Source organism: Rhynchophorus ferrugineus, unplaced genomic scaffold, assembly GCF_030347505.1.
Source record: "Rhynchophorus ferrugineus isolate W39M unplaced genomic scaffold, kcgeb_rfMv2 rfM2, whole genome shotgun sequence".
Taxonomy (NCBI): Eukaryota; Metazoa; Arthropoda; class Insecta; order Coleoptera; family Curculionidae; genus Rhynchophorus; species Rhynchophorus ferrugineus.
In genome coordinates this window covers 16,504,705-16,530,700 of record NW_027472581.1, presented here as the reverse complement: position 1 = coordinate 16,530,700, position 25,996 = coordinate 16,504,705, and the positions used below count along the sequence as shown (strand labels likewise).

The 25,996-nt window shown below is 30.5% G+C and overlaps 1 protein-coding gene across 1 annotated transcript in view; it reads right to left on the bottom strand.

Moving 5' to 3' along the window:
- LOC143189965 (C3 and PZP-like alpha-2-macroglobulin domain-containing protein 8) overlaps positions 1-25,996 on the bottom strand; it is a 468,650-nt gene that overhangs the window by 147,157 nt on the left and 295,497 nt on the right. Inside the window, exons 7-8 of the mRNA XM_076393989.1 lie at positions 23,808-23,936; positions 14,602-14,777 (exon numbers count right to left, since the gene is read on the bottom strand). Of these exons, the coding sequence (XP_076250104.1) occupies positions 14,602-14,777; positions 23,808-23,936 (305 nt within the window). The remainder of the gene's footprint in view (positions 1-14,601; positions 14,778-23,807; positions 23,937-25,996) is intronic.

The following is a 25,996-nucleotide window of genomic DNA, read 5'->3' as shown; positions in this document are numbered from 1 at the left end:
AGAGATCCCTGTTTAGTTGACTCTCTATTACTCTATGTATTTCATTGTTACCTGACATTTGATGTATCTGTCGTGATAATCACCGATCTTGGCCATATTTCGTGTGTATTTTTAACTTCACCCTTATAATTGGAAATTAGTTACTAATTTCATTTTAGAACTATCACACTATCATTTCTACATCAAGATACTACGCGTCTACAGACTATTTGTTTTATTTAATTTGTCATTTATTGTGTAAGTAATAACAGCTACTTCATTTATTATATTCATTCATTTCTACTTTATACTTCATCGTTTATTTTTAACTTTGGATTTAAAACTAGCCCTACACTACTAATAATCTGAGGATTTAAACACAAATATAAATAAAAATAAAAATAAAATGGTGCATTTTATCCTTCGTTACTCAAAAATGACTTTTTTAAAACTTCTAATCGTTTCAATCTGTTTTCCTCTATACGGTTTAAAACAGTTTAAAATCGATAAGTGCAAATACCACGGGCCCGAAGTATCGGCAGCTGTTTCGGAAAGGTAGATAATTCGGAAGCGGCGTTATTAGCTTATTGTCTGGAAAGGAAACGAAATGATGGATGAATTGCGGGCCCGAGTGAAGTTCGGAGATTGTATCGCGGTAAGAGATTATTTGCCGCAGACAGATTCCACGAAGTTTGCGGAGGTGATCGGGCTAGAGTAGTTAAGTTCGCCGTTATTGCCGAACGATTTACTTCACTGATTAATAACCGGGGAATTATCAAGATTACTCTTGAATGTTGTGTCTGTAACAGTGCGCGCTTTGTCAACGGTAGGTCAAGTTTGCTACCGAACTTCTCGAGGATTATTTGAGTAAATGTTGTGTGTTTGATTTCGCTAACATTAGAAAATAATGTTTCCATTTTGTTTTTAATATCGTGAATTATTACACGTTTATTTTCTCTCTCTATATTTATTTTCACTGGATGCAATGCATTTTTCAATATTTTTTTTAGTTCTTTATATTATATAACATTTATTTACAACAGATGGCATTAATGTGTATAAAATCGCATCAGGAATATTTGTAAACAAATTTCTGTTGAAGACTCACTGACACTTTCACTTTCCAGTATTTTTCATTTCGTTGAATTTTTTTTTCAACAAAACAACAAGAATGTTGTTGAACAATTTTTTTTTCAGTGCGTTAAACTAATTTGACTTTTTAAATATAATTTCAATGTTTTAAAAGTGGTGATTTTGATACCGAAGACAATGACAGTTCTGGAGAGCCAAAACAGTTTGAAGACGAGGACTTGAAGGTATCACTCGATGACAACTCTTGTAAGACGCAGGTAGAAGAACTTGCAGAATTGTTAGTTATAGATCACAGCTTTTCAATCATTTTATCCAAAACATGGGAATGATCCAAAAGCCAAGAGACATTGAAATGCATTTAGTCATGTGTGAAATGCTTCTTCAAAGGCAAAATAATAAATGCTCTTTGCATCGCTTTATTAATTGTGATGATAAATAAATAAATAAATAAATATAAATGAACAAAATCATGCGGACCACTTGGTGAGGAATCAAAATTAACGGCAAAGCCGGATATTCATGGCTCCAAGCTATTACTCTGTGTTTGGCGGAACCAATTTGGATCAACTCAAAGTGGGATCAATACTGCAACGTAGTATACTGTGAGTTGCTAAAATCTGATGAAGCTCTCAACGGGGATCTCTACCGATTACAAGAGGTTCATTTGGGATGAGCATTGTGCGAAAAACGACCTGAATACGAGCAAAGACATAATAATGTTATTCTTCAGCATGGCAACGCTCGATCACAAAACTGGTGAAAACATAATTCGAATCATTAAAATAAAAGTGGAGTGCTACCTTACTCGCCGTATTCTCCAGACCTTGATCCTTCTAATTACTACTTGTTCCGACATATGAGCTGTGACATGTCTGAGCAGGGTTTTACTTTATATGAAAATAATGAAAAAAATTGGCTAATTCGTGGATAGCTTCAAAACCTACATTGTTTTTTCTAAATGGAATCGGTCAATTGCGTGAAGGATGGAAAAAGAGTATCAGCTATCGATATCCACAATAATCTGAATAATAACTTTGCATATATTTTACTGAGTTTCTAAAATATAGCTTCAAATTAAAAATAATCCTTTTAAATTTATTTATTGGCCTAATATGGGAGTTTAGAAAACAGTCGGAAGTCCGATGCAGCTAAATCAGTCAAATACATCGATTGTAGAGTTATTAAATACCTAGTATTCTGACTATTTCTTCACTTTATTGTGTAAAAAGGAATTTATTGTAAATCAAACTGAAGAATCAACGATCCATTTCCGCATGTATTCAGCATTTAGAGATCGTGTAGCAGCCAAATCATGCCACGTCGATTTGAACAAGTGGTAATCACTATGACTAGTGAATACGCTGGGGGCATCAGAACATGAACATCTTCATATGTTAACTTTAGCATGTTAAGTTTAGCAATGTTAACCTAAGCAATTGCTTAATTGGCTTATGGGCTAATTCGGCACTGCACAGAATATTTTTTACCTAGCAGTCAATAAAAACATGACATTAAAATCGTTAAAAATGATGTTTTCAGCCAGTTCGTGTGGTAGTCACTTTCATTCCATTTAAATCTTTTTTATTGAATTATTTTCTAATGTTTTTCTTCTCTCCTAAAAATTATTCTTTTTTTAGAAACGTGAACGTTTAGAAATGGAAAATAAAAGTATCAAATATTGTTATATTTAACACAGAGTTTTTATTTACTCATTAAAATCCAATATATTGTCTATAGTAGTGTGTCATTTAGCAGTAGAATTCGCAGTGCGTTGGGGAAAAAGTAATTTCGGTTTGTTCATATTTTTAAAACTAACACTAATTGGTGATATATAAATAAGTGAAGGTAATATTATGTTTTCCTCATTGTTTATTATTGTTCTTATTATATATATTTTTTGCTATTAATAGTAACGTCAGACAATCTTTGGTAAATATAAGGATTGATGATGATTTTAATATTAAATAATTTAATATACTAATATTGTTCATAGATCGTCTCTTTGATTTTCTTTGATCAAACTTATGATGCTCTAAACTATATATGAAAGAAATAAGGAGATTGATTACTCTTTTAGATTGAACTGGCGACTTGTTGCATGTTAAATCAATTAGGTGTTTTTATGACTATCTGATATGTTCTATAAAAATTATCAAGGAATTGTGGAGATACAAGATTAGTTTGATATATTGTAGTATGAAATTTTTGAATTTTGCGCCATCTGTTAATAGAGTGCAGTGAGCAAACTGCATTTAGTTTGGGTTTGAAAGTCATTCTACTAGCAAAACATATTTTTAACCACAAGAACTATCACTGAAAGCAAGGAAAGAGTCTGCACCATCAATTACTATGGTTAGAAGTGGTTTACTGAGTCCCTCTTTACTATTAAACATAGTTTCCAATGCTAGATAGATTTACATGGATTAGATTTATTATAGTTGCTATTTAAACAAGATCAAAATTTGAGTTGTATTTAGATTTCGGATACCTAAATAAAGACATTATATATGCATATGAAAATCCGTGTAAAATATTCATCGAACTCATCAACCTCTGTTTAACCATCTTCTCCCGTTCTTCTCAAAAAGGATTAAAGTGGCTCCGGCTAATCCGTGATGTTAACAGACCTGAATTAGTTACGCGGATAGATCATTAAATTAACTAGAAACCAGGAACCTCCCCGGGCCTATTCCCATACTTATCCCTTTTCGGAATTTGTGTATTCGACCTGATATAATCCATGTTCTTAATATGCGTTGAAATGTTCCTGTAATCTACACAAAATTTCTTTATTTTGTACTAATATAGTCTTGGAGCGTACAGTTCCAGAATAAATAGTGTATTATAAGCAATTTATGATAATTTTAATTACATAAATAGTCTATTCAAAACGAACCTACGTCATCTGAATTGATATCGCAATGTTGCCGCATCAACTCTGAGTTTTAGTACATTTTAACTTTGACATATAACAAAATTCTAATCTGAATAAAATAATTTAAAAAAATGTCATCTAATATAATTTATTTTAAGACTACAGTACCTCTAATGCATATATTATCGAAGAACTTAAAACTATAATTAATTATACACCCACAATAATTTATAGATTAGAACTCTTTTATTATATTTACATTGAATTTTTTTCCACTAGTTACTATGATATAGGAAAGTTATTTTCCACTACAGGGAAGTTACTCCGTAAAAACTAAGAGAAGTTGGTTGTAAATTTAATCATAGAAAATAGATATTATGTTTTATAGCAAAATTTTTAGTTTTTTTTTACAAAGTTTAGACGTGGTGAAATGGGCATCGAAGACGGTGAACGCAGCGGACGGCCAAAAGAGTTTGTTACCGACAACATTAGAAAAATTCACAAAATGATAAAAAATGATAATAATAAATTGAAATTTTATGAAGTAGCAGACACTCTAAGGATATCAACTGATCATGTACATCATATCATTCACGAATATTTTGGTATGAGAAAGCTCTGTGTAAAGTGGGTGCCGCGCGAGCTCACCTTGTTAACCACAAAGTTGTGCTATCACAAGCGTAATAAATGTCGATATATGACAACAGATGAAATATGGCTCCATCATTTCACTTCGACAGTCATCCGAGTGGACTGCACACGATGAACCCGCTGCAAAACGTGGGAAAACGCAGTAGTCGGCTGGCAAAGTTATGGCGTCTGTGTTTTGGGATGCGTATGGAATAATTTTCATTGACTACCTTGAAGAAGGCAGGATCATCAACAGTGACTATTACATAGTGTTATTGGACCGTTTGAAGGACGAAGTCGCCGAAAACGGCCGCATTTGAAGAAAAAGAAAGTGCTGCTTCACGAACACAATGCGCCGTGTCACAAGTCAGAGAAAATTTTGCCACAAAAAAGTGTTTTATTATGGTATGCCTAGGAATTTTCAATTTACCTGTTATGTGCTATCGTATATTATAAATCGTGGAAATCTGGAGAATTGACCGAAAAACGCAAGCAATAATTAAAAATACATGATAAGACGATTTTGTAGCATCATAACGTACTGTATCATACAGCAAAACTAGCCAAAGTCAAAAGATAGGTCAACTAATAGTTTAGCTCTAACGAGAAACTATTTTTTCCAATGGAATATATAAAAGGCCTGAGAGATGGACAAAATATATCGAATCAGAGGGTCGATATTTTGAATAAATACATTTTAAATATCCAGTGTAAATGATATGTTTTCTTTAGCGACTAACCACAATATAATTACTGACATTGGCTTTTTTACTTTTTAATATCAACTAATATGTTAATATTAAAACAATTTTGTAAGAAATTTTGTAACTGTTCTACTTACTGAAATCGCTGCATTAAAATAGAAAATTTTCCGTAAAAAAACTGTCCTAAAAAAGGATTTTTACCACAGTAAAGAAGTTCTGAAAAAAGATTAGAGCGGCTGGATCCATCCTGTATTTACCTACATAACATGGTAAAGATGTCGGGGAGATAAAAGAGTAAAATTGTTAGTTATGTTTGTAAAATTCTAATACTCATTTCCCAAAATACCGCCTATATTATATCATGTTTTGTGACCGCTACCTGGCCTCTGGCTTATTTGGGATATAGAACAACCTTTATAATTGACCACTGGTTAAAAGAGAAGTTAGTTGGCAAACGCAATATACTTTGGGAGTAACCGTGATATAGGATACAGAGATTTACTTTTTCTCTATATTGGTGAGCGCAATATACTCGCGGCAAGCCGAAATACTAAAGGTCGATGTTGTCAAATTTACCGTTAGGTTATTTTCTTTATATATGTAATTTATTTTAGAAAAATCATTTATTTAACAAGACTTTCTGAAGTTAACTTTTATATTTTATTTCGAAACAAGAAATAATAATGCAGTATATGCGTTTTCTACTATTTATTACAATATATAGTTCTTGCCTTTAGATTTGGCAACACGTTTATTATTTAACAACACACAGAACACTTATTTAATTTTGTTCATTTATTTCTTTAATTATTAAAACGTTTGATATGGCTTTCTATAAAGTTTTTTTGGCGTTCCTTTTTATTTAAAAAGAACGCCTTTTAATTTAACACTTGAGCGTTTTAACAAGATTACAAATATGAAGAGCCAAAGGTACCTTTAGTTTCAGTTGTTAAAAATGGGATAGATTAATTAAATGACTTAAATTTTGCAGTGAAAGTAAATTAATATGTCAAGTCAAGACATACTTGGCAGCAAGATAATGAAACAGACATATACGAAAATTTCATCATGAGCTTGCTTCACAACTAAAGCCTAAGACAATGTTAATCAATCTAATCTATATTTCAAGAATTTGTAAGGCTTTGAAAGTTTAAAATCATAGGACGATAAAGAAAAAAATATTATTGCTTAAATAATTTTTCAGGGAACAGGAAGTTTCAAGAAGTCAAGAAGATTAATAGGGAGTAATTGTCAAGATTGTAATTTCTATAAAAGTATCGATATGATTATTATCTTACGAATGAATTTTAGGTAGGGTACTATAAGGCAAGAAGAGTTACGGCTAAAAAATGAATTTGAGTCTGTTTATACAGACTGTTATAGGACTAAATATTGAAGCAAGTACAAGCCAATATAAATCACATAAAAATGTACTACATTTAGCAAGGTAATAGGAAATTATATATTTAAGTAATTTCAATTATTGCCCAGTTCATAGGCATTGTAGAAATGCGGGAAAATATTGCATGCCATTAATCCAGAAAAGTTACTTATTTGGAAAAGTGTTGTCCTTGCTACAGCTTTCTAATTTATTGATCTGCGAGTAATCTGCCAAAATATCAAAGAACTTATCTTCCTTAATCAGTCATGCGTTGCAGGAGACGCGAAGGGTACACTTTTGCAGCTCGAATTGGCTGCACACCCAATGTACTTATTTTTTTACTGTATCGTTCATTTCTTGATGTTAGTGTATTCTGTAAGTAGTTTTTTTTACAATTATTACTTTATTTTTCTCCTATTTCAACTCCTTTAGATTCTGCTTATTCTTTATTTTATTCCTCTCTTTTCCTTTATTCGATCTCTTTCTCTAATTCTTTCAAGTTCTATTCATCTCCACTAGTGAATAATTTCTTATCCATAATTATTATCTAATTTTATTCTTCCTTCTATTCAATTAAAATTGGCTTTAAAAATTTTCTGATTTCTAGTTTGGTCAACTTTTTCGGATCCTCTTTATTTATTCTCTGTTATTTTTTCTCTATTTCTTTATTTCTTTATTCAATTTCTACTTCCTTCACTTCCTCCCGGTCTTTACATCTCTCTCCAATTATTTCAATTTCCATTCTTCCTCTTTATTCGAGCTTTTTTAAATGTCTTGGGGATTTACAGTATTTATATTACTTTTACTTTCTTAGCAGCTTTCAAAGTGATATCTAACTAACATTCTGTTTTATGGTGCTTCCCATTATATAATAAAAAATATCAAAGAACTTATCTTCCTTAATCAGTCATGCGTTGCAGGAGACGCGAAGGGTACACTTTTGCAGCTCGAATTGGCTGCACACCCAATGTACTTATTTTTTTACTGTATCGTTCATTTCTTGATGTTAGTGTATTCTGTAAGTAGTTTTTTTACAATTATTACTTTATTTTTCTCCTATTTCAACTCCTTTAGATTCTGCTTATTCTTTATTTTATTCCTCTCTTTTCCTTCAAGTTCTATTCAAGTTCATTCAAGAATTCTTTCAAGTTCTATTCATCTCCACTAGTGAATAATTTCTTATCCATAATTATTATCTAATTTTATTCTTCCTTCTATTCAATTAAAATTGGCTTTAAAAATTTTCTGATTTCTAGTTTGGTCAACTTTTTCGGATCCTCTTTATTTATTCTCTGTTATTTTTTCTCTATTTCTTTATTTCTTTATTCAATTTCTACTTCCTTCACTTCCTCCCGGTCTTTACATCTCTCTCCAATTATTTCAATTTCCATTCTTCCTCTTTATTCGAGCTTTTTTAAATGTCTTGGGGATTTACAGTATTTATATTACTTTTACTTTCTTAGCAGCTTTCAAAGTGATATCTAACTAACATTCTGTTTTATGGTGCTTCCCATTATTTTTACTTATATTCAATTATTTCCCAGTTCATAGGCATTGCAGAAATGCGGGAAAATATTGCATGCCATTAATCCTGAAAAGTTAATTATTTGGAAAAGTGTTCTCCTTGCTACAGCTTTCTGATTTATTGATCTGCGAGTAATCTGCCAAAATATCAAAGAAGAGAAAAGCAGACCTAAGAAGAAATAAAAGAAAATATTTGAAAGGTATATATGTACTAAAAAAACACAAAATTTTAATATCATTCAGTTTTTAGGTATATGAGTCCTTGATTTCATTAAATATGGTAGTGTTTTTAAGTAAGTAAGCCCTTTTTCCATGAAATATATTAACCTTGCCTTTATTTGGGAACATGTTCTATTGCAACTTATATTATTGTATTGTAATTAATTAGTAATTAGTGTGAGAAGTATAAAGCAATTTATCTATAAGTATAATATATATTTTTACCTCCTTTAAAATGTTTCATAAATTAATATCATCTTACTTATTTTAAAGGTCATTTTTTCTATGTATTTGTATATCTATGCTATATATAGGTTTATATAAAACTTATGAACATTACCCTTTATTTTAAAAAAATATATAGAGTATATTTTACGCCTTGAAGATTAATACTATGCCGATATCAGAAGTTTGGTTATAAATAAGACACACAGTGACCCACGACCTCCCAAGCAATAGAGAGAATATTAAAATATTTCTAACACTCGGGACGCGCACGCCTGCGCAGTATATTCATTTACCGGACCACGATTATTTTTAATGTATCTTGCGTGACATACACGCCAAATTAAATAGTTAGAATAGGGGTTTTCTAATTCTCTCACCATTTCACTTAAATTAGTTAAACTCACAATTCGTAAGGTTAGTGCCGTGAAGTCTAGATAGAAAGACCCATATTATAGACCGCCTTGGTTAACTTAAATTAAAATTAGTATAAATAAATTAAAAATTCTAAAGTAAAATGTCTTATTAATTTGCAGGAAAGTCTAGCTGAAATCGTCAGATGTGAGCTACCAAGGCGCAAAGTGAATTAGGAACAATAAACAAATAAAAGACCTGCAATGGCAGTGAGAGTCACAGCACTGATTATAGCGACCCTCCAACTTTGATACCATTTTTGTACGAAATTCATTCGACAGAAATTTCTCCGCAGCGAGCATTCTTTTGAGATCTGAGAACAGGAAATAGTCGCTAGGGGCCAGATCTGGAGAATACGGTGGACGAGGAAGCAATTCGAAGCCCAATTCATGGATTTTTACCATCGTTTTCACTGACTTGTGATACGTTTTGGTGAACCTGCACTTTATTTTTCTTCAATTGCGGCCGTTTTATCGCCGATTTCGTCCTTCAATCGGCCTAATGACGCTAGGTAATAGTCGCTGTTGATGGTCCTTCATTTACAAGTCAATGAAAATTATTCCATGCGCATCCCAAAATACAGACGCCATAACCTTGCCAGCCGACTGTTGCGTTTGCATCTTCAAACATTGCTCTGAATCATCAACTCGCCGTTGTTTTTGGTCAAAAACAAGCTCGCGCGGCACCCACTTTGCACAGAGCTTTCTTATACCTAAATATTCGTGAATGAGATGATGTACACGTTCAGTTGATATTTTCAGAGTGTCTGCTATTTCATTCAATTGCAATTTACGGTAATTCAAAATCATTTTGTGGATTTTTTTTATGTTTTCGTTGGTAACAACCTCTTTTGGGCATCCACATCGTTCACCGTCTTTGGTGCTCATTTCACCACGTCCAAACTTAACATATCAAACCTTGATGGTTGATTTTCCTGGGACTATATCCGGAAACTCGGCATCAAGCCAAGGTTTTGCTTCAACTTCAATTTTTTCCCTTCAAAAAGCAATATTTTATCAACACGCGAAATTCATTTTTATCCATTTTTTCACAATAACAAAAGTTGCTTCACTCAAAATGCTATAATTCACAAACTAATGATCCGACAACTGACAAATTTATACACGCATCTTTTGAGAGTTAGGGTCAACTAAAAAACATATGCACTTAATTGTAGTCGCGCCATCTATGTGTCAGGCCGGGGACTTTTCAATTGGCGTGTTAGCAGACGAAGAACAGAGAACTAGTTAACTGAATAGTTTTTTTTAATGACACAATGAACAATCCAATAAATAGCAAAAAGTCCACATTATGTGTTAATACCTCGTATTCGTTGTAGTTAAACATTAATGCCCATATTCCATTAAAATTTAAACCAACCGATTTAAAGTTAAACAAAATGTCCGCGCCCCACTGTCATTTGCATATATTTTCGATTGATCTGTTCGAATAACATTTCCATTGACCAACACTCGCGCGGCGTAATCCTAGTTATTAACTGGGACAATTTAATCACGTCGTCATTAAATAAACGATAGATCCTTTTAGGAAATCGGTGTGTATTCCGTCGCACATAATCTGTACTAATCCGTTCGATAGACGACGGATAGAGAAGAGACCAATTCCTGTAGCGTTCCCTCCCATAGCCTTAATTCCCAGTCCGTCAATTTTCTATCTCTTATTTCCCGAAGCTGCCGCAACCAATGGGGAAAAAGTTTGGACATCAAAAGCTTTTGATTATACCGTTTTATTGTGAGTTCTGATATAACGTTTCCAGTTGGCTGTATTTATTTAGTTGCTTAATTGATGTCTAATTACATCAACATTAATGGGATTATCTAGCGACTGTATTATTTTAACACTATATAAATACGTAAGCAACTGCAAAAATAACGTAATAAATTAACATAATGGGCAACTACAGATATCTGCATAATTTAAAGTGCATATACATTTTTTTCCATATTAATCTCTCATTATTTGTTTTGTGTTTGTTATATTTTATCAATTTTTATTTTACGTTTAAGTCGTTACTGTTAAGCATGGATTTGTTCAGCGATATCTATTGGTAAAAATTTAAGGTATTACTGTAATTTTCGACATATTTTACTTTTACGTTTGATATTTTTTATCCCAATTGTTGATCTTGATTCCAATGATTTAAAAAGGGGAAATAACACAAATTGACTAACGCTGGTGTATTATATCTGGCGAAGAAAAGTAGATCTGTTTCAAAAATCTCAATTGTCAAATATCATGGGTTAGTCCAGAGAAGCCATCCATATCGACACCTAAGCAGAATATTCATCGTCATAATGTTTTGCTGTATATATGGTGAGATTAGCAGGTATAGTGCATTAGAGCTGTTAAAGCTGAACGAAACTCTTACTGCTGATAAAGTGAATGAGCTAAAACTAGCAATACAGGGTAATATCATCGTTCTTTCGATACGTAATAGTAACGCTATGTTACCAGAAAGATGAGAAAAAGGTTTAAAAAGCCAGAAAATACGTTGGTTAATATATATTTAACCAATTATTGTACACTTTTTAAAGTGAAAGAAATATAATAATAAACACCTAATATAAGTGTTTTCTTGGTCTTTAGCTGTATCTTTCTTTTTTCTTATCCACATATATTGTTTAATTTGGTTATTCTGTTGCTTAAATTAAAAGTGGCTTTAGTAGTTTTCTTATTACTTTTTTTTCGGCCTAAATATTTATGAATTTTTATTTGAGCTTACTTAGATGTTTTGTGGATTATTATTATTACTTTTCTGGCAGGTTCAAAACGATCTAAATTTTTTTTTCACTATGCTTCCCGTTATTGTTACTATCTATTCTATCTAATCGTTAATTTTTATATATACCCTATTTGTTTAATAGTTTCTATTATTTTATTGAATGTATTATTGTAACACTACATAAATACGCGAGTAACTCCAAAAATAACCCAATAAGTAAACATAATAGGTTGCTATATAACTTTGCTTAATATATATATATATATATATATATATATATATATATATATATATATATATATTTTATTCATCCATATTGATCTATTAAATGTTGCTTAGAGTTTGTCATCGTTATTCATAATTTCTATATTTTAATTTTTTGCCTAAATTGTTACTTTTTAGTTATTTCTATGTATTTTGATTATCGATATTTATTCATGAAAATGAGAAGTATCACTGTAGATAACTGTAAAACAAGCTCTCCTAGCTATTGAACTCGATGGGTTTGATAGTAACGGTGCTCCGTTATAACCCAATTATTGGTGTTTACAAGTTTATATGTTAGAAAATAGCTACCATATAAATTGACTGACTCTTTGGCGTATTCAGAAGCCAATTCCAAGGGTAAACAGTTATAGGTTAGCCCAGAAGAGGTGTCCATCGACACCGAAGTGGAATATTCACCGCCATAATGTCCTAAGGTGCATATGGTGAGATCAGAAGGTGTTGTCCATTATGAGCTGTTAAAACCAAATAATATATAATAATATATAATAGCAAGTAACAGATGCAAACTTATGTTCCTTAATCAGTCATGCATTGTAGGAGATGCGAAGGTTACACTTTTGCAACTCGAATTAGCTGCACACCCAATGTACTTTTCAGTGCATTTTGGCATGTGGTTTTAAAACACTGGAGAAGTACGAAAATTAATTGATGACTAGATTGATGTCAAACCAACATCGTTCTTTCGATCCAATATCGCCATATTATCAGAAAGATGAGAAAAAATGTGTATAAAATATTAGAAAATAATTTGATTAAAATATCTTATGTCAGAATATATGTAAACGTAAGTATTTTCTTTGTATTTTGTTGTTTTACTGTATCTTTAATTTTTTGATGTTAGTGTATTCTGTAAGCAGTTTTTTTACAATTATTACTTTATTTTCCCCTTTTTCAACTCCATTCGATTCTACTTTCTTTATTTTATTCCTCTCTTTTCCTTTATTCGATCTCTTTCTCTAATTCTTTCAAGTTCTATTCATCTCCACTAGTGACTCATTTCTTATCCATAATTATTATATAATTTTATTCTTCTTTCTATTGAATTAAAATTGGCTTTAAAAATTTTCTGATTTCTAGTTTGGTCAACTTTTTCGGATCCTCTTTATTTATTCTCTGTTATTTTTTCTCTATTTCTTTATTTCCTTATTCAATTTCTACCTCCTTCACTCTCTCCCTCCCGGTCTCTACATCTCTCTCTAATTATTTCAATTTCCGTTCTTCCTCTTTATTCGAGCGTTTTTAAATGTCTTGGGGATTTTCAGTATTTATATTACTTTTACTTTCTTAGTAGGTTTCAAAGTAATATCTAACTAACATTTTGTTTTATGGAGCTTCCCAATGTTTTTATTATATCTGTTCAATCTATTCGTTATTTTTTATGAATATTCTATTTATTTAATAGTTTCTGTTATTTTGTCTTTGGTAATTCTGTCTTGCAGCAAACTATTTAATCCAAAAAAGTGATTTGTATGTATCATTCAAAATCAAACCAACAAAATCTTTATTTATATTATTAGCAATAGCTAGACAAGCCATTAAAATAGAAAAAATATTAATGAGAATGAACAGGTCGTATTTAATTATTCTTTAAACTTTTAAAGTTAGACAGATTTGACCTATTTCAACCACAAATTTAATTTACTGTTGTTTTTTTAATTTTTATCTAGGACCTATTACTTTGTCGGGCGCTATTGATATATTTTCTTGTGTATATGGTGAGATAAGGAAGGTGTAGTATATTGCGAGGTATTAAAACTGAATGAAAGTATTACTGCGAATACCTATCGACGCCAATTGAAAAAATGTAGTTCTGAGCTCTTGTAGTTCTGAAGCACCAGTGTATTTATCAGATATAGCGATTACCACTTTATTTAATGTTTTAGGAAGCTAAGCTGGTCTCCCAAGAGATTTATAGATTATACTTTAGACTCAATTTCTAATCACTCACATTTAGTAGAGATGATTTTTTCTATGTGAATTATAACCTATATTAATCATAGATGTTTTTGAAACAGCTAATACTGAAATAATTGTTATTCTGTATATTTATTTTCTGATAAAATTTTATTATTGTAGAAATATTTCCGTAAAATGTTTCAGTAATTTTCTATTGAAGAGAGCTGGTCTTATTCTTATTAAAACCTATTTTTATATTAATAAACATATAGAAAATTCCCATTATTTTGGTGTATTAACGAGCATTTGTTGTTAAAAGAAGTTGTGTTCAATGTATCTTAGAAATATTTCGTTTAATATTTAATATTTGAAAATATTTGCGGAATGAATATATAACAACTAAGATGCCCTCTGGTGGCAAAATAAAGCTTCAACTCTGACTATCAGAGCCTAAAGACTATCCAGTTCAGCTCGTGTAAGGTGAACTAGGGTGTTTTATATATAAAATAAAATTATTACGTAATTTTGTTTGATTAAAGCTTCTGAAATATTGATTTAACGCTGATATTAATTAAATACAAGCAATCACACAAATGTACACGGGGTGATATGCACTAATCATATTTATTACCTGAAATTTAGTCGACAGGTGGCGGTTGAGTCACCGCCGGGCTGGGGTAGTGAGACGATTTCATCGTGACGTTTCTGGGCCCAGTCAGTAATCCTGCCGTCAGTCGTGATGACGTAGTGCATATCCCTCTCGCAGGGACACGTTGATAAGATTGTGACGTACGCCGTCTCCTCTGGCTAATGAATTAAACAATACAAGATCAGTTAATATAGTGACATTGCAATTTCAGTCTGAAAATTAAATTGTCATAAATTCATGTAAAATTATATGATTTAATTTTTAAATAATATTAGTAATTATTTTATTATAATAACTAATTTTATTTATTTCTTAGACATTTTTCTATTTCTTTATTTCTTTATTACAATAACTAACTATATCGACTGAAAACAGTTTTCAGTCGAAACAGTCGATAGCCACAAACCAGTCGAATTAGTCGACAGTCAAAAAACTAGCTACAAAAAATAATAATTACTATTTCAGTCAAATGTTCGCTTCGACAGTTTTGCTATTCGTGATAACAGAGATGTAGAAATTCCTTCCTATATTAATTTTAAAATAGGAAAGAATCTGCTGCTTTCTGCTGCATAGAGCAGTACATTTTTAATTTTTTAAAATTGTGACAGAGGCAGTATGAAAAAAGGAATATAATTATGATCCCAAATATGGTATATGCGCCAATACGGTATATGCACCAATATGGTATATGTACAAATATGGTATATAATATGATAAATTAATTAGTTTATTTCTAATTCATTCCAACGTGAGTTCACAAATGTCTTTTCAACCTTAAGTGCGACACAGATATAAGTATTCCTTATTGAAATTTTTTTGATAAAGAAAAGGAAATATATAATAGCTAGATTCTATTATATTCAAAATTACAGCTTAATTTTGAATGATGTAACATTATTTTTATATTTTATATATTTGATTTCATCATAAATTGGAATGAAGTTATGGCCCCTAATTATTCTTATCGTATTTTCTGAATCATTCTTTATGAACTATTTAACTACTGCATCTTTTTAATTAAAATAATTTCATTTATCGTTAATCACGAATATTTACGAAGACCTTAGAAAAACGAAAAAGTCAATCAAAAAAACCTGATATTTGATAAATAACATACATTCAGTCATAATAAATATTATATAATAATTTATATCTCAAAATGTTGTTACTTACTCTATTACATTAACAAATAATATTGAAAAATAAAGTTCTTAAATGTTGCTATGTTAATGTACACTGTTATTTACATTCTTTCATAATACTACGAACAAAACATAAAACAATATATATATATATATATATATATATATATATATATATATATATATATATACATATAATAGAACGTTTAAAACCAATCATGACTTAAAGTAGTAGACTAGGATGGAAACTAGCGACTGAAACATTCGATAATAAAAACTAGTAAATCACTAAAGAGTCGATAGTCGTTTTCAGTCTCATATTTAATAGAAATACACATTCGTACTATCGTTTTTTATTACAGGCTATTTTTAATAGCGATAACGAACATCTATTAGTAAAAAAAATTAAGAATAATATAACCATACTTCATTTAATATATATATATATATATATATATATATATATATACATATATATGTATTTATGTAATGGGTAAAAATTATATTAGGTTTTTGCATGTATTATAATCGCATGTAATCTGGAAACAATTGATTTGAAAAAAGAACGACGTTGTATCATGATGTAGTTATTTTGGTCGCACTAGACGGTTTATATGGGTACAGATTTTATTCATATATAATTTTAATAATATTATATTATAATTTGACATTCTAATGTGTATTGATAGTGTGTACGATTTTAGTCCATAAATTTTATTATTTTTTTCACTTACGAAATGTTATGGAAAATTATATTTAATATAATGTGATGGGTTTGGTCGTACAAGTGTGCATGAAGGCAGTATATATTTCTGCAAGATTCGAATACCAACCAGGCAGAAGAATATGGGCTTCTAACTCTCTTCACAGAACTTGCACTGCTGCGCACTACTGAACGGCCATATAGTCTCAAAAGCAAAGACAATTATTCATTTAATTGAAGCTTTCAACAAGTATTAATCAAATTTCATCATAATTAGACTATAAAAAGCCAATATCAAATATATGCTTTATTATACATTAAGTAGTTCGACGGGCTATGCTTCATCGGTTTATAGCCTCTTATGTGTGTGCTATGGTAAACAAGCATTAGGTAAAGATGACGTATGAACACAAATGTTGTCAGTGAAGTCAAGTAAAGTAGAAGATACTAAGCAGAGATCTAACTTCATAGGAGAACTAAAAATGTTGAAGTAAGTATGTCTAAACATAGATTTTGTAGTATTACACTTGTACGTATTTATAGGTTTACACGACTATTATTAACAAGGTAATTTGATATAATACTAGATACACTCTTTCGTTCAACCGAGCTACTACAAGCTCAAAAATCAAACATACGTCATCAAGTTTATATAATTTAAAGCTTTTATTGCGTTGCCGTTACTATCAATCATGTAAAACCAATATTTTGGTAGCCCTGGCAAATACATTCCCATACGTGTCTTCCAATTAACATCATAACAATTTTCAGTAGGTATGCCATCATAATTTAATTTGTCTTAGCAAATATAAGGCACTTAATTTCAATAGTATTATTCTCAGAGATCCCAAGTGCCGATTTTGTTACTAGTGAGCTGCATGTGAGCATATGATTTTCTTGCTGAAGTTTTTTACTAATAATATTTTTACTCAATTTTTACTTAATAACATTGAAGGATAATATACCACATTTCATGGTTAGTGTGTCTAGAATACGCAATCATTTCTATTCTAGTTAAAATTATTATTTCAGTTACGCAGTAGTAACGACGAACGATTCTGGTCAAATTTAGCCTATTTGCCTTGATAAATTAGTTTTATCCAGTTTAGTTTTTTCATTAATCTTTACGTTCCATTAACAGCATAACACCATTTCTTTAACTATGAAATATAAGATAAATAATCAAAATAAAATCAAAGTTTGCTAAAATCTGAAACGTTGAAATGCGAAACTGATGGTTGGAAACAGTAAGTGACGTCAATGTTTCGCTGATTGGTATTTGACATAACATGGTGAATATTGAAATGTTGTGTTTTTATTTCTGGTAAAATCTTAGTAGTAAACACTTTCCATGATTAACATCTATATGCACCGAATAATTCAATAATTCTAAACGGAAATTCATTATTTTATATGGAATAATATGAATTTGGTTGCTTAACAAACATTTACATTGATACATTATCATCAATTATCAATATCAACAATCATATTTGCTGATCAAAAATACCTGCAATGACCTACTAATTTTTAACTCCTGTACTTTTATGTAAGTAAATTTACTTGAAGAACGAGACAGGAAAAATATAAGGAAATAATTTAGTAATAAAATACCTGCAATAACCTACTAATTTTTAACACCTGTGCTTTTATATTAAGTAAATGTACTTGAAGAACGAGACAGGAAAAATAAACTGAAATTAAACCAATAATATTTTATAAAATAACCTGCCATATTCAGTCTGCCTCTTATTAAATATCTCGTATATAATAATAAATTTATTGTGTTCTTTATCTTGTCATATACCGACTTAATTTTTTTGATATTAACAAAATTGGCCCGATTTTATTACTGCCTATATTTTTTATGAAAAGATCCTGGTTTCTAACATCCGTGTCCTCGAAGGTACGGCGGGGTATATATTGAGTTTTTTTCGTTTATTAACTTACAAGTTATACCTGAATTTATTAAATAAAAAAAGTATAATATTGTCGTAAACATAATAATGAAAAATGTCATATATTCAATATAGGAAAAAATATTAAATTATAATTGGTTACCATTTTCTTATAACTTCGTTTTATATTACCAGTATCAAATAGAGTACATCTGTTGGAATTTTTTACACACACATTTTGAACACTTCTTTTTTAATATTAACAGATATGCTGGCATTAAACATATTTTACAAGAAATTAATAGTATTGTTCTCTATGTCATGAGATATTTATGTAATTTTCGTCTCAATTGGATAGTTTAGTAAAGTAAATCGAATTTTCATTTAAAGCATTTTTGTTATAATTTTAATTAATTAGTCACACTATTTTTAATTAGTTATTAGGTGTATGGTTTTAGGTAGCGTCGGGAACTATCAACTGAAAACTACTATCGACTCTTTTCTAATTCACTACTTTTTACTATCGTCTGTTTCAGTGCCTATTTTTGGTCAGTTTCCGAACAGCCTGACTGTTTCAGTCGACTGTTTTCAGTCGCTATTTTCGGTCCGACTGATCTTGTTATTATTTACTATCGACTGTTTCAGTCGATGGTAAATTACTATTAATTCAAACATATATATAGATTTTATCGTATATTCTGAATCATTCTTTATGAGCTATTTGACTACTGCATATTTTTAATTAAAATAATTTCATTTATCGTTAATCACGAATATTTACGAAGACCTTAGAAAAACGAAAAGGTCAATCAAAAAAACCTGATTTGATAAATAACATAAATTCAGTCGTAATAAATATTATATAATAATTTATCTCTCAAAATGTTGTTACTTTTACTCTATTACATTAATAAATAATATAGAAAATTAAAGTTCTTAAATGCTGCTATATTAATGTACACTGTTATTTACATTCTTCTATAATATTGTGAACAAAACATAAAACAATATATATATATATATATATATATATATATATATATATATATATATATATATATATATATATATATTTATTTATTATATACACATCCGTACTGTCGTTCTTTATTACAGGCTATTTTTTAATAGCGATAACTAACAAATAAAAAATTTAAAAATAATTAAAAATTATATAATACTTGATTTACTTATATATATATATATATATATATATATATATATATATATATATATATATATATATATATATATATACTTCATTGTCAATAATTCAACTAAAACGATAGTAGTACTTACTATTAATTCAAACATATATATATATATATATATATATATATATATATGTATATATTTAATTTAAAGCATTTTTGTTATGATTTTTATTACTTAGCCACAGTATTTTTAATTAGTTATTAGGTGTATGGTTTTAGGTAGCGTCGGGAACTACCAACTGAAAACTACTATCGACTCTTTTCTAATTTACTACTTTTTTACTATCGACTGTTTCAGTCGTGTACTTTTAGTTACTATTTTTAGTTCTACTAATTTCATTCTACTGATTTTTACGTTTCTGTCGTCCTAGCCGCGACCTTGACAAAAATGTACTCAATTTATGCTTACATTGATTTATATGTAATATATATATAGTTTTATAATGTTTTGGTAGTTTGCTTGTAAATAGCAATATATTGTATAATAATATAGTAGCATTTTGGAACGATATTTTTCCAAGATGTAATAGGGTAAAAAGACAAAAATTGTAAATGATATATAGTAAAATACTTTTGACTGTTTTTATGGCAATAATAGGTAGTATTTGGATTACTCCCTGGATTTTTGTTAAACTAATAATATTTCCGTTCAATAATAATAAAGGAATTGAAAAAAAAAGTCGAACCGTGCATTTGATTGATAATAGTAATTACTATTTTCAGTCGCGCTAGTTTTTTAACTATCTTTCGACTGTTTTGCGAGTATCGACTGTTTAGCCTGTCGATAGTTCCCAACGCTAGTTTTAGTTATCGGCATAAAATTTTAAATCTGTTTTATACTTGTTTGTTATTATGTTTTATAGCAATCTATTAACACTAATAAGCTATTTGTTTTTATTCTAATTTGATATGGTTTTTAAATGCCAAATGTCATATATTATTATGTTACTGTTTTTAATGTGTACTGAGTTTTGCTAATACTAGATTGGTTAGATGGGTAATACTAGAAATGGTTTTAGTTTCTTTAATATTTTGCCTAAGCCATCGTTATCTTGGAGCTAGACAAACCCAATATTCATGTGACGATCTTTGTACGTGTACTTGGGCACAGTGATAACGTTATTGACAATTACGGACTGGTCATATTTCTCTGTGGCATAACTGCTTACATTTTCCTCAAGTTAGAATGGGCATCTTCTGGTTTATCTCTGTAGTATCGGTCAGTTTATTCAAGTCCTATTATTTTTTCCCAAAGGTTTTCTCTCAGAAAAAGTGCTGCTTATTCAACAAATAAACTAGTGTTAGTCACAACGATCAATGTTTGCTGGATACTCTGGGTATTCTAAGATATCTGATTGAAACGTCTATTTTAAATTGAATTTTATATTAAATCATTGTTGAAATGGAACGGTATATCTTCAAACCATTAAACCTTTTTATAGTCTAGGTTTCACTTAATTTTATTACTTTACATTAAAGTGAAAAATAATATGGAAATAATAATTCCATTTTGTAGGTCATATTTTGTATATTAAATTCATTCTTTAGGAAGATAATATTTGTATAAATTTATTTCGTCAAACTTTTTTGAACAACAATTTCTACCAAAAAATGGGATTATTGTCAATCATTGATGCAACTGTATTGGATATTGTGAGATCCTCTGTGAATATTTGCGATAGTGTTTTGAGAAGCATTGAGAAGGGTAATTCAGTACAACAATTTTTTATTGCAGAAAACTGTTTGACCTTTAAATCTTCCATGTGTTTTTTTAACTTGGGCGTTACAGATTATTACCTATCATAACACTTCCTTGAAGATGCACGTGCATAAACACTGGTTAAAACTAAATAACTTTATTTAATAATGTTTTAATCACTCACTTTCAGTTTTAACATCGTTTCAAATGTCAAAAATAAACATTCATTTTACCGAACATTAGTCTTTATTTTTAACCGACTTCGAAAAAGGAGGAGGTTCAATGTTCGACGTATATATTTTTAATGTATGTTCGCCGATTTCTCCGTCAATAGTGAGACGATTTTCACAACAATTTTTTATTCGAAATAATGCACTTTCAAGGTGGTCCCATTGGAACCAAATCAGGATCTGTTGTGGGGAAGGGCGTGGATCCAAGGAAACGCTCAAATTTTAAAAGCACGTACAAGATTTTCACATATTTTTTTATCTATATTAACCAGATATTTGTGTATAATATTATTGCTAAGCTGATGTGTACATAGTAGATCATAAGAGATCATCTTAAGGTTTTCTTTTTATTACACTAATAAATTAAAATTCACAGAATAATCTAAAGTAATTGTCAAATATATATAAAAACACATACCGAAAAACTTGACATAAATAAACAATACAAATTATATCACCTAAAAATTGCCGTTAACTGCTTAGGTTAGAATTATTAATACCGAGGCCGAATGAGAGAGAAACACACATATAGCTGTTACATTTTTCATTTATATTTGGCCGCATAACGGGGATTCTGAAAAGCTCAAACGTAGGACCCGATTTTTCCATTTAACTTTTACTTCTAAATTTCTTTATTCTATGATCAAAATAATATATAAATATTTCTATTGATATTGACAGCTTTTAAATTAAAAACGTATTTGACTAAAAACTTATTTTATATGTAACTTTCATTTTCTCTTTGCCAATAAATATCCGCTAAAATTAATTTACTAATTGTATGTAACAATTGTATATCTATAGGTTTACATACTGAATTATTTGTTTTCGTTTCTGTTTTGTTTTCAGTTTGTATTTACATACCATAAAATCTTTTATATTCAGAAATTATAACTATGGAAATTATTATTATTAATCTTACAATTTCGATGACACCCACGTAAATTAATTCTATTTTATGTATTACTTAACTTGAAACATCTCTATTAAAAATATATAATTTTATATAATTACAAAATAATAATAGTTAAAAACAATATAAAATAAAATTATATTTAATGAGTTTTATCGATATTTAGTTCCGTACGGAAACATACAAATTAATAATATAAAACAATCGGTTCCAAATCAAATCTCAGTTATAGCTAATAACCGAGCCGAACTATTCTCGCGCGATGTTGCCATATTTATAGGGCTCACATGGTATGGAGTGTAAATATTGTTCGTTGGCCTTCTTACGGTCAACTCTCGAACTAAAATCTGTATATAAATGTTAAACTCTTAACCAAATCACTAAAAAAAACGGGGAGTTCAACCTAAGATCCGATTTTGGATCTCACCTTCACTACACATTATAAAACAAAGTCGCCTTTTCTGTCCCTATATCCCTATGTGCGCTTAAATCTTTAAAACTACGCAACGGATTTTGATGCGGTTATTTTCAATATATAGAGTGATTCAAGAGGAAGGTTTATATGTATAATACATGCATAATATACTAAGGCAACATTGCTAATTTTAGAGGTTTCTAACGTGATGTCGTAAATTAACCTATTTTTTAGGCTTATTTAGCAATTAACAAAAACGCTGCCTAACCCTACGAGATAGATCAAGTTAATGTACTACAGTATTGTACACCATAAAAAGGTCTACAAAAAAGTCCGCGATGGTATATGTTTATCTTTTAGGGATAACCCACATTAACCATTTTTATTGTTTACTTTTTACGTGAGAAAATGGCTTATTTACGAAGCTATTTTAAGCAATACGGCATTAATCCTTATCGAATTAAGTACCTTAAATACAGTGTGCAATTAATATAGATCAATATGGTTCCTTACAGCATGTAAATTAAACAAATATTTTCGGAGATATTACAAATTTAAAATTTGCGTTTAAAAATGTGTAATGTAATAAAAATTGTATGAATTTAGATATTCCAAAGATAGCAGGAAATCTTCATAGTAAGTATAGGGGAAGAGGAATTGTTTTACTCCAAATTTAATGCGTGCAGGCCAAGGGCAGTAATGAATGAACCAAAAATACTGGATCGATTTTAATCATGTTTTCATTGAGTGACATAGGCATATATATTTTATGCCCGTGCAAAGTCGGAGCGGGCCGCTATGTTTTTATATACAACGTTCATATTTTTTCTGTAGTGTATTTAATTTAGTATCAGCATTGCACCCGTGCGAAGCCGGGGCGGGTCGCTAGTATAAATATAATAATAAGAACTGATATATTTTGAAATGGACGGACAAAAGGGGGGAGAAATAAGAGAAGTATTTTATCAGCTTACCTGCAGGGTATGTTCGACGCCCTCGACCAGCAAATAACAATCGGAAGTCGAGTTCCATTTGTGGATGGATTCCCTCGCCAACACGTAATGACTCTCGATCTCTTTGCTCTCCACGGACACCAGTTCTGCCTGAAAACCGAACGCTCCATTACAGCGGCTGCTTATAAACATCCCGGCCTATGATTTAACCTCGTTAGGGCCCCGTTTCGCACCCCGCCGCCTCGACGACGGTCCCCTAACGACCGAAGGCACTTAGGCCATCGAGCGGATTATGATGGCGAAAAAGGAAAAATAAAAGTTTCAGATGCGAGTCAGAATTGTGTGTAATTTTTCGGGGTAATGAGATGGAGGAAAAGGGTAGTTAATAAACATTGTTCGCGCTGATGGAAGGGAAAAGGGTGGAGATATTGGGCCGCGAAGAGTGGAGTGTTTGAGATTTGTTTGTCTTTGTGTCGCTTTATCTTTTTTAGGTTTAAATATAAGATTTTTGTATTTAAAAAAATAAAAATCTGAAGATCAGAAAATAAATGTTGGGTTTGGCGCATACATATTTTTTTTATATTTATTACAATTTTGTTACTGTTATATTAGTGTTACAATTTATTGTTTCTTGTTTCCTTTGATACTGTGCTTGACAGGTTCAAGCCTATGATACTTTTTGTGTAAAAAATGAAACAAATTTTTAAACAACATACGTAGGTTCTACGTCTAACATCATAAGATACCAGATGTACCGGAAAATCATTATCAGTTTTTTCATATAAGTATTGGTCATTTGATTATATGCATCTTGCCCAACTTTTAGGCAATTTATGGACGCTATATAAAAGAAAATGGTTGTCATTTCTCCGAAATTGACAAAATACTGCTCTGCAAGTGCGTGTCCCATGGACGCGAAAAGTTGAAAGTCGCAAGGGGCAAAGTCTGGAGAGTACGGTGTGTACGATAATATATCCTATACAAGTGTTTTCAACGATTCCTTGACTGGTTTTGTTTCGTAAGATGGCACATCATGCTGTAAAATAATTTTCAGTATCTTCAGCTCAATTTTTGAACGTTTTTCGATAAATGCATGATTCAAATTAAACACTTGTTGTCGGTAGCGATTATTATCAATTGTTTTACCAGGCCCCAACAGTTCGTAATACACTATGTCATTCTGGTCCCACCAAGGACAGATTCCTATGTTCCACCCATCTTCCCATCTTTTGGATTTTCCCCATTACCCTTAATCGGTCGCCAATCGTTTCTTGGGCCAAATTTAACACTTCTGCTAATTGTTTTCGAGTTTTGATTGCATTTTCATCCAACAGCTCTTGCAGTTTATTATGTTAAAACTTTCTGCATTAACCTGAATGTTCTTTGTCTTGCACATCGAAATCGACATCAATTTTGAATTTTCGAAACCACGAGTCACATGAATTTGATACCGCTGAACGATGATTTTCAATTGGGTTTTTCTTTTGATTGAATATCTTCTTTTTTTTATTACTCTTCGTGAGTCCACAATCTGCCCTATTGGCAATAAGTATTTCTTCTGTCTATATTATATAAACATGGCATGTAGAAAATCACTTCATTAAGCAATCTTCTGTATAAAATATTATCTTAATTAATTAGTCTTATTCTAAAGCATATTCTAAAGTCTACATATGTCCAGTAATCAGATCAGATGGTGTTAAACGTTTTAGTCTACGCACTTCACTATCACGTCGCATATTTAGATGATTAGCGAGTACATTGGGATGCACTGACACTCTTTCGAAGTACTTCACACAAACACGTTGAATTACACTCGTTATAGGTTCTAGAAGAATATCGCGTTGTATCACTTTATTTGAAATATAGGACGGAGCATCAACAATGGCACGCAACACTTTATTTTGGAACCGTTGAATGATGGATATATTAGATTTGCTAGCGGTACCCCATAGTTGATTTCCATATGCCCAAATGGGCTTGAGTATAGATTCATACAGCAATACCTTGTTATCTAATGATAACTTGGTTTTGCGCCCAATGAGCCAATATATTTGATATAATTTTAGTCTCAGTTGTTTCCGTTTAGAGAGTATGTGCTTCTTCCAGGTTAGGCGTCGATCTAAATGCATACCAAGATATTTAACATGCTCTGCTTGGGGGAGTTGATGATGATTGATATTCACTGGTGGACATGTTCTTCTACGCAG